This window comes from Cicer arietinum, chromosome 5, assembly GCF_000331145.2.
Source record: "Cicer arietinum cultivar CDC Frontier isolate Library 1 chromosome 5, Cicar.CDCFrontier_v2.0, whole genome shotgun sequence".
Lineage (NCBI taxonomy): Eukaryota > Viridiplantae > Streptophyta > Magnoliopsida > Fabales > Fabaceae > Cicer > Cicer arietinum.
This window is the reverse complement of record NC_021164.2, coordinates 61,137,587-61,148,070: the sequence shown is the minus strand read 5'-3', so window position 1 is coordinate 61,148,070 and position 10,484 is coordinate 61,137,587. Positions and strand designations below refer to the sequence as shown.

Here is a 10,484-nt window from a genome sequence, read left to right as displayed (position 1 = left end):
ATGATAACCACTTTTTTCATGCTTATTTTCTTATAATGTGTGGGGAACTATCTATAATTGCTTAGGCTATCAGGGTGTACATCATAGTGATGGTAACAACACTATTTGAACTCTGGTGGTATGATTAAAGGTAGCAGAGCTAAGAAGGTTCCTCATTTGATTTGGATGAGATTATTATTTGGTGCCTACGAAATTTGAGCAATCAAATCATCTTTCAAGGTGGGGTGGCTAATTGTGAAATATCCAACGAAATAAAGTCCTGAAACGTTGTTTAATGAAAGGAAGGTAAAAAAGACTTTTCTATTGGATTAAGCCATAATTTGTAATCTATCATCCACACATGACATATGAATGGTGGTAACTCGAGCTATTGCTGAAACAAAAGTTAAGCACCCCCTGGAATCCGTTTTCATAGGATTTGGTGATACACATAATCCCCACATCCCTGACTTTTCACTTCAAGGTTGCATTCTCGAGTCACATATTATTTCAGATTTTTCCATCCTATATAATCTATATATCCACGACAAGATTAGCATCGAGATGAGAGAATTCCTGGAAAAAGGCCTTGAAATGTTCATATGAATACTTCACATCATCAACCGCGCACATCTCTCGAATGCTATGCATTGACAACTGCGGTGCACCTACATCAACAGTGCGAATACCTACGCCACTCGCAAGGATAGGGCCGATTGTTGAACCACAGGCCGTGTCATTGCGCACCACAAAGTCCTACATCAATATATCACATTATAATTCATTATTTCATACCAGAGCTCACATCATTTAAATCCTTCAGTATTTTTTATGAACAGGTAACAGTTTTGCTCCTTGGAATACTACACACATTTAAATAGAGACAGACTTTTGTCCATGATACAAAGTCTATTCCAATCAGAGAGAGGAAGAAAAGAGGCAACGATAAAATTTTCATCAAACTGACCTGAACAGGAAGGTTATGTTTTGATGCTATCTCCCTGAAAATGAAGGATGTGACAGCATTGGTTGCATATCGTTGATTTGCATTCTGCTTAATGACAAGTCCTCCATGTAGTTTAGGCTGATGATTTTCTTCATGCTTGTCCTGCAAGAAATTAGGTACGGATCTCAATAAGAAGCAACGGTTTGCATTATTGGTATCAGTAAATCAAGGCATGCAAGAAGAATTACCATGTAATTGGGGTGTAGTGCATGTGCCATATCAGCAGATACAAGGAAACTTTTTTGTACTGCTTTCTTGAGAAGCTAAAACAAAATCAACATGAAGAAAACTAATTAGATAACTGAAAATATAATTAGGATGCATTCCACTTTGTACCATTTAAATATCTGGAACACTAACTTGTGGAATGGTGCCGTAAATTGTGAGTACTGAAATAACCATAGCTGCTAACAAGATTTAAGTTACACTTTACCACAACCAAAGATTAAAACCTTACATATTCCTCCACTTATGCTTCAGAAACATGCACTTTACCACACTGAACCTCTTTACAATTCAGAAACATTCAGATGGTTAATGTGTACTTTAAAACTAACAATGGGAAGGCAAATTAAGAGAGTACATAGCCTTTATCCACTGCTTTAGTTTAAACTGGTCGCAATCAGAATTTGTAGCATTTTTCACTTATTCTCCTAGTTTATGTTTATAGAACTCACAACCTGTTCTACTGCTATGAGTTAGAATACAACTATCAATGCATCTTTTTAATTTTCTGCAATCATGAAGTTAGTCATGAAGTTACTGAATACTTTTATGATATTTAAAGGGTTTTAGTGCATGTTTTTGAAACTCAGATGTAAAGTTCAAGGATTTCAAAATGGTAATTTGTCAAAAAATGATGTGAGGTTAATAAACCCTAACATTGTCTGATAAAGGTACAGCCTACATGCGTAATGCAAGTCCACCGTGGAAAGTAGACAACAATATAGTTGTTCAGCTACACCAAGTTATACATGAAAGTCTATGGGCATAAAAAGTGAAAACAATAAAAAGAAAAGTCATACCATCGAATTTGAGCTGAAAGAATTTGTAATCCTAGACATAGCATCTAGCACAACAGGAGAGCCAGCTCCTTGAGCAGAGTTAGATCCACATTCCTCATGATCAAACAAAGCCACTATTCTAACACCAGTCTCTTCCTCAAGACTGCTGTCAGAGGCTGTAGCATCTATTAATGCCTGAAAGCAAAACCAGGATGTTAGCATGGTTTAGTAAAATTCTACTACATTACATGAGAACTTTACACATTGTGCACAAACATATTCTAATTTCCAGACAATGTTGTCAAAATCGAAGTTCTATGACTAGGATCCGAGCTATACAGTCATACTGACACATTCACAAAAAGAGTTCTCTCTCTAAAGTTCCTTGTCTCTATAGTAACAACAATGTGTGAATACACAGAAAATTTTCATTGGGTCCACATGCAAAACATATCAAAGCAGAAAATAATACACAACAAAAATCTGATCCAGCATAATATCGCCAAAAATATTATCAATCTCAGTTCTCACATTTGTCCTTACTACATCAATAGATACTGCAACAAGGTGATAGACAAAACCATTTTGCTTTGATTCATGATCCGTCATTTTGCAAGTTCATTGAGGGGAAGAAGATGAAATTTGACCCAGAATTCATTAGAATTATTCATTTATTAAATGATAAATCAAGATGCTTTTCTCTAGCCCTTACACTATAGACGAACAAGTCCAAAATGCATCTTGAGTGTCACTTCAAAGTCAAGGTTAAATTTCTAAGTTCATATCTATAAACATGAATCTGTATCTTGACAAGAAGAAACAATCTCAATAAAACTCAAACCTTCAACGAGCAAAATGACATGCAGAGGTTATCAAGCCGTCCTGAAAATACGAATTCCTTGGCGGCTCCAGCAACTATGCTTGGTTGTGTGTCACAAGCTTGCAATTCAAAATCACAAATTTCATCTGGTTCACATCCAAGCTTATTTGCAAGCAACTGGGGAGAGGAGGAAAGAAGACAATCAACAACAATAGACTCATAATTGTCATGTATGCATGCCTAGACCCAATTTAAGGTGTAACAACTTACAAGTTAAAACCACCATTGAAAGTGTTATCATAACTTCATCCCAGGGAAAAAAAATCAAAATTGAAATACAATAAAATATCATGAAGACATTGTGAGTTTCAAAGCCAGTTAACCTGTAAAAGTATAGGGTGGTGCTTCGCATTGCTAGAGCCTGTTGTATCATTTTCTTTCTTTCCACTTTCAACTGAACCATTTTCAGAGGCCCCTTTATTGACCGCTGCCTGCATGACAAAGCTCAATGAATTTGTAAAAGGTAAACACAAGCCATTAAAAGGGAATACTTTGAATTAAAATAAGCACTGTTAAGAGGTAGCTTAAAAAAATTCTTTTAATCTACTATGAAATCACTGTATACCCACCCTAAAGGATTTCATCAAAGATTCAATACACAAAAAATAACCACTAACTAACTAGCAGCATTGGATGCTGATAAAATTAGAAACCACATTTATAATGTAGAAATAATCCCATGCAATGAGATGCATATTTAGCCAATAACTGAGCTGTCTAACATAGTGCAACCACATGAATAATAGCTCCTATAACTTCAGTTTAGGGTGACAAATGAAAACAAAAAAAGCATTTGATACAGGACTTGATGTATTGAAACAAAGACATCACAATCACAACAATAATAATAAAAACAATTTCCATTGAATATTTCGGAAACAGCCAAGAAGCTTGAATCAACAGGAAATGTAGGATTACCTTTAGAGATGTTGCCAGGATAGGAAGAAGATGAGTCTGCGTGTTTACTTTGAATCCATCATTAACACCTCTGTACAGAATAAACCCAAGGAAAAATAACACAATAAATTGATAACCATATATCAAGCAAAACAAAGATACACACATGTTAACCGTAACAAAAACCTGTCTAAGTGAATTGCCAAAGTTGGGACACGCATTATAGGTTCCTCAATTCTAACAAGGCGATGCGAATACGAAACAGAACCTTCATTTTGATTTCGTAAGATAACCCTCCCAGCCACTGTCAAATCACGATCGAACCAAGTGTGCCATAAACCTCCTCCATAGGTTTGAACACCAACCTCCAATATTCCACCCTTAACCACCTACAAAAACAAAGGCAAAGTAAACCTCTCACACTAATTAGATTGGTCGATTTGAGTTTATCAACTGATATAAACATTTATGAGATTGTTTGAGAGAACTTATAGAAACATCTTCTGATATATCCATAAGTTGTTTTTATTAGATAATAATACCATATACTAGGATTAGTTGTAAATTCCCTATTCTTATGTATAGTCTTCCTATTATCATGTATAATTTGAATACTCAAACATCTATAGGGAGATTCTTATCAACTCCTTTAAGTTAGGATTAGTACCTACTTTATTGTATTCAGAGATATTTATATTCAGCTCATTTTCCCGATCAATACAAGTTAATTTTAATACGTTACAATTAAAGTCTCTTTAGTTTTCATCTTATTTGCATAAACTCTCCACGATAGCTTATGCATCAAAAGATAAGTGACTATGCTATAACCTCTTAATTAAGAAGTTTACCTAACGATGTCCTAATTCAACTTAATTAAAATTAATTACCTTCGACACCGGCTTCAGTTTCAGACAAGGACTATCGGTGTGAGCACCAACTATGTAGAATCCATTTCCGGCAACAAATCTGACATAATAGAATTGAAAAATGAAAAACGATGAAGTTTTTTACTTCCGTTAGAAATATAGAAGGAAGGAATGAACCTTTTGCCGACGGCGAATGCAACGATGGTGGAATAGTTCCTAGTGAAGAAGTATTTGTGTCCAGCTTTTAGTTCCCAATCTTCCTTCTCCGAGAGTTGCTGGTACCCTGCGGTTTGTAACCGCTTTTTGGCGTCGTCTGAAAAGTGAATCGGTGAGTGAATGGGGAGATGCGAATTGAGAAAGAAGCGAGATGTTGGTTTTGGTTATTACCGACGGCATGGAAAGCAGTTGGAGATGCATTGAGGAAGTTGATCAGATCGGAAACGACGGCGTGGATCCCTTCTTCCTTCGCCATGGTTTTGCAGAATCAACTTGGACAGAGTTTCACTAGATCGGTGTGGTGTTGTTAAGTGTGTAGACGTGGCGGCGTTATTCTACTGTTTCACACTAACCAAATAATTTGCTGCTTTATTATAAAAATGAAAAAAATAAACTGATTTTTTTAATGATATATTTATTTTGCATTAAAAGAAATTATGATTTAATACCCATTTGTTTTTTGAAAAAGAAAAACGGAAAATGCAATTTAATCTGTGTCGTTCGGAAAAAGAAAAATGTGTAATAAAAGTAACTTAAGACACTTTATTTCTTGTTAGAAGTTTCTAATGATAATTATAAAAAAAATTAATCAATAAAATTATAGAAAAATATTTAGTTTATGTAATTCTAAATGGGTATTTAGATACATAGATATCATGTCATTATAAAAGTCATGTGTACTATTCACGAAATTAATGAATAAGTTAATATTATTATAATGCAAATAGAAGAAAACAATTTGATTTATAAAACTAATTTGAAAATCTCAACCATAAAATATAAATCACACTCTCAATGCTTCAATTGATATCGATGAAAATCATGTTATTGTAATCTACAATTTAATTTGTTGTTATTTTCACATATCAAATGATATAATTAATTAATATAAAAATAAGTGATTTTTATTGATGGTGGGAAAAGTACATACAATTTTTTTTATACAAGACACACTCTAAAGTGTTAGTTAAATCCTAAAGTAGTAACATTTCTCAAAGGAAACTCTTGCAAAGAAGTATATTATCTACGCAACTCAGCTTCATCCACTGAAGATGAGCCTATTTTTAGGTTTATGGCCCCTAGCACTATTCATACTCCAGACATAATATTCACTATAATAATATTATTAGATTGAGTTGATAAAAAAAATAGCTTACAGAAATTTGATATACATACATACAACCAAAAAAATAGCTTATAAAGTTTGTGCAAATTAGAAAGTAGAACTATAACGACAGGCATAAAATACATAATTCAAACTCGACTAATAATACTGTTTTATGCAACTTAAATCGTCACCTTCAATTAATTCTTTCCAACTGTATCATGCACTAATTTATCCCTCTCACTCTCTTGCATTTTCTCTCACTTATTATTTTTATTATTTTTTTTATTGATTTTCTCTCTCCGTATACATTTGTTTTTCTTGAAGGAGAGATCCTATGTGCAGCCAAGCAGTAAATAATTGAATATTATGTTACACATCAAAACAAAATGGAAAATGTTGCACACGTTAAGTGCAACTCTGACTCAATCGTTATCCTGATCACAATTTGGATGAACCACTAGTTAGAGCAATATCAACTAATTCTCTTCTTAAAATTTTGCCCGCTGGAGATTTTGGAATAGAGCTGATAAAAGAAACCCGTCGTATCTTCTTGTATGGTGTCACCTGCAACATTAAATATAAATAATGACAAGAGAAAAATTACAAACTGTGATTGTGTCTAGACAAAGTCAATTTTACAAGCAATAGGGAAAAGCTCAAGGCTCAATTTGAGAAGACCAAAAAACGAAACTATAATCTCTATTTAATAAGAGTCATTTATCAATTTATAATATATAGCATTTTTTCATTTTTCTTTTAATTATATCCTTATTATTGTAACTAAAATTCATTTTTATCCTTTATAATTTATCTATTTTATTTTAAAATAAATAATTTATTAATAAATATTTATATAATTTAAAATAATTTTAATAAATAATAACTTAAAGTAAATAATTTAAAATTATTTTATTATTAGAATTTAAAATAAATAAACTAACTAACTAAATAAAAAATATATCTGATTAATCAATAAATAATTTATTATAATTTTATATTTTTTATAAATAATTTAAAATTAAAATAATTAATATTAAAAAGTAAATAACTTATTTATTTAAAATATATCAAATTGATAAATTTAAAATACTACTTTTAAAATATTTAAGTATTAATTGATAAATTTTACTTTTAATTAACAGTGTTCTTCTATGTCATTTTACCAAACACTCAATTAACTTAACAACTATTAACTATAAATTATCAACTATCAGTTAATTTTACTAATCAGAGCTCAAGTCTCACATTCAAAATAGATAGGAATCTATAAGAGTTTATAAGGGAAAACATCACTCACTTTACATGTCGGTTTTGTAAAGATTAGTTAGGTCTAATATAAAAATCTAAGATGGTATCAAAAATCGATTAATCGGGTCATCCACTATTTATATATATGCACTAAGTCCAATAGTATTGAGCACGAGAGGGGGTGTATTGGGAAAAGCTCAAGTCCACATTGGAAATTTATCCCCTTACACGTCGGTTTTGTAAATATGAGTTAAACCAAATATAAAAAACCTAAGAAAAGGCCATGGTGTACAAATAAAGCTCATGCTTTTTTCTAATTTATATTTATTATTTTATGTAAAAGCCATGGCATTTGATTAGCTCAAATATCACTTGAGTACATCTAAGAAGCAATAATAAGTTGAGTAGAGAAAGGGCAAGACTCAATGGATAATTCATTCACCAAATATCTGCATTTAGAACACACCTGCTTTGCCACATAATCCATGACCTGAGCTGCAGTGATGTTGCTTCCTGGCTTTCTTACCACAAAAGCCATTGGAATCTGCCCTGCATCTTCATCAGGATACCTGTCCCCAAAAGATTAGTTGATTCCGTGAACCTTCTTATTAGAAATAATCATGTAGTACTATGTTAAAGCAAGTAAATTATATCAACAGATTCCACACCTTTTTCTTTTGGGTCAATATACATTAAATAACAGTATAACAGGAAAAATGTTTTTTATGATATGAATTGAATTGAGACAATTTCACATTTGCTTTCGAACAACACACACAATTGAGACAAATGATTATGGCAGTAGATACATACGGAACAACTGCAGCATCAGCAATTTCAGGATTGGCATGAAGTACGTGCTCTAATTCAGCTGGGGGAACCTGTATTTTGCTTGAAAAATAGCAAGGAAAATGTTGAGGACAGAGGTAGTAAAATGGTGTCCGCAAAAAACAAGTTCACAATGCATCACCTGATAAGCTTTATATTTGATCAATTCCTTCAGTCTATCTACAATGAATAGAAAACCATCAGAGTCAAAATAACAAAGATCACCGGTCTTCAGCCATCCCTCTGAATCCAATGTCTCAACCGTTGCCTTATCATCTCCTACATAACCTGCACTGCCACCATAATAACCATAAAGAGATAATTAGAGATTTCTAGCTATATATATGAACTGCATTAGGAAAAAATAACATCATTTGTCCTGAAGGAGTGAAAGAATGGATACGAAATCGAATCATTAATCAATGGACTAAAGTAAGAGAACATGAAAATACGCTGACACTTGTTGGCTGTTAATACATGAATCTATCCGCTAATATATCATTTTTACTGAACTCATTGTCAGCTTATGTTCAACTTTCACAACTCTGCACTTGCATTTTATAACACATAGCAAATCTTGGGTTGTTAATGCACATCTTCACTGCAAAACATTATGCATATGTAATGAGGCCTATAATGGAGAAATCTCACAGCACCCTCCCACTATAATTTTATTTGGATTATGCAATAGATTAGTGTTGCTATTTGCTAAGCTGCTATTGTTACTAATAATCACCTTTCATGATTGATGGTCCTCGCAACCAAAGCTCCCCTTTCTGGCCAGGAGATAATGCCTCTCCAGTAACAGGGTCCACTATCTTGGCCTCCATATTTTCAGCTAGTCGACCCACAGAACCATGGCGCTTAGCCTCTTCAAACCCTATCATTCTTGCTGCCCCTCCTCCACTTTCAGTCAGACCATAGCCCTGCGATTAAAATCACATCAATAAAAACAAACTAATAACATTACATATTTTATTCAACACAAAACAATCCGGTATGATTGGACTATGGTTCAAATGGATTGAATCAACAAGTAAAATAGTATATTCAACCAATTCCATTATTTTCAAACATTGCTTACTTCACGTCTACCAAATACCCAAGGCTAGAAATAAAATTAAAGCTGCAGTGGTAGTGGCATTTCCTGGATTGGCTTGAATTGCATTTGGCAACACAAATGGGACATTTGGAATGCAACTCAAGGTTACCGACTTGGATATCTTGCACCTAGATATGTGGATGACTGGATTCGGATAGTTGGATCTATAGCTAATACTAGTATACTCATTTTAGACACATTCTTGACTATTGATTTCTTTCCAAGTCAAATTAACTGTGTTGCAAATTAATCATAAAAATTATGTGTATTTAAAAGAGAATGTCACCGACAATTTTTAGTAAGCATAGAAGAACAAAAGTTATGGTTGTAATGGTGGGCTTATTACCGCAGAAAATACTTTTTAAAGAACCTTAAAAAAGAGTATTAAACCAAGATTAGTCGTGTAATCGACAAACACGGCGTCATAAAAGACCAAAGTGAAAATTTCTTTGAATAAATAATTTGCAAGTGAGGCATAATTTAATTTAATACACCCCCAATTTAAATTTTCTAAACGCTGTATTCTGAAATTAACCAAGAATTTATTTTCTTTATTATTTTTGTTGTTGCGAAAACGTGAGTAGACAATAATACTTAATAAAAAAAAGTGTGACGTGAGGGTAAAGGTAACTTTGTTTGTAACCTGCACAATTTCCACATTGGGGAATTTGGCTTTGAAGCTCTCCACAATTTCCTTACCAAGCGGCGCGCCACCGGACCCCAACAATCTGATCGAACTAAAATCGTATTTCTTCACCAACTCCGACTTAACCAACGCCGTAATTAACGGCGGCGACACCGGCATGTAAGTGATCTTATACCTCTCAACTGCCTTCAACATCCTTTCAAAATCGAACCTCTGCATAAGCACCAGTGTCTCTCCCATAGCCAAAGCCCTAACCATCATGAAGAATCCAAATACGTGATAAAGAGGAAGCGTAAACAGCGAAACAGGATGCGGTTCATCTTCGTCGCTCTCCATCACGTGTTTCAGGTGACAAAATCCAGCAATCAACGAGATTAGGTTACGATGAGTCAGCAACGCGCCTTTGATTCGTCCGGTAGTTCCCGAAGAGAAGAGAATCGCCGCTGAGTCCGATTGACTCGTTTCAACTCGGCGTGGCTCACCTTTACAATCGAGCATGGAAAGGAATGAAGGAGAATCGACGAGGATTGTGCCGAGTGGAAGGTTAGGGATGTTGGTTGCAGTGGCGGAAGTTGCGAAGGCGATGGAGGGTTTAGTGAGTTGAACGAGGTGATTTATCTCGGAAGGGGAACTGAGTGGGTTAGCAGGTGCGACTGTTACGCCGAGAGAGATAAGGGAGAAATAGAGTACGGGGACGTGTAGGG

At 34.0% G+C, this 10,484-nt stretch overlaps 2 protein-coding genes across 2 annotated transcripts in view; both read right to left on the bottom strand.

Moving 5' to 3' along the window:
• Positions 1 to 286: 286 nt before the first annotated feature.
• Positions 287 to 5,201, bottom strand: LOC101500969 (probable aspartyl aminopeptidase). The gene is made up of 11 exons (XM_004500606.4): positions 5,020 to 5,201; positions 4,810 to 4,945; positions 4,654 to 4,732; positions 3,953 to 4,155; positions 3,788 to 3,857; positions 3,193 to 3,300; positions 2,831 to 2,986; positions 2,011 to 2,184; positions 1,174 to 1,248; positions 947 to 1,087; positions 287 to 735 (listed from the first exon to the last, which is right to left on the bottom strand). The coding sequence occupies exons 1-11, from the start codon at positions 5,102 to 5,104 to the stop codon at positions 514 to 516; spliced, it is 1,449 nt and encodes a 482-aa protein (XP_004500663.1). The 5' UTR covers positions 5,105 to 5,201; the 3' UTR covers positions 287 to 513.
• Positions 5,202 to 6,069: 868 nt separating this feature from the next.
• The window catches only part of LOC101500547 (4-coumarate--CoA ligase-like 9), a 5,010-nt gene continuing 595 nt past the window's right edge, over positions 6,070 to 10,484 (bottom strand). Inside the window, exons 2-7 of the mRNA XM_004500605.4 lie at positions 9,778 to 10,484; positions 8,769 to 8,958; positions 8,175 to 8,320; positions 8,018 to 8,085; positions 7,671 to 7,773; positions 6,070 to 6,520 (exon numbers count right to left, since the gene is read on the bottom strand). Of these exons, the coding sequence (XP_004500662.1) occupies positions 6,395 to 6,520; positions 7,671 to 7,773; positions 8,018 to 8,085; positions 8,175 to 8,320; positions 8,769 to 8,958; positions 9,778 to 10,484 (1,340 nt within the window). The 3' untranslated portion in view covers positions 6,070 to 6,394. The remainder of the gene's footprint in view (positions 6,521 to 7,670; positions 7,774 to 8,017; positions 8,086 to 8,174; positions 8,321 to 8,768; positions 8,959 to 9,777) is intronic.

Coding starts and splice junctions, on each gene's coding strand:
- LOC101500969 (XM_004500606.4), bottom strand. CDS start 5,104: ATGGCGAAGGAAGAAGGGATCCACGCCGTCGTTTCCGATCTGATCAAC. Junction 3,858..3,952: donor TTGGCAATTCACTTAGACAG/GTTTTTGTTACG, acceptor TATTCTGTACAG/AGGTGTTAATGATGGATTCA. Junction 1,249..2,010: donor CTTTCAGCTCAAATTCGATG/GTATGACTTTTC, acceptor ATTTTGTTTTAG/CTTCTCAAGAAAGCAGTACA.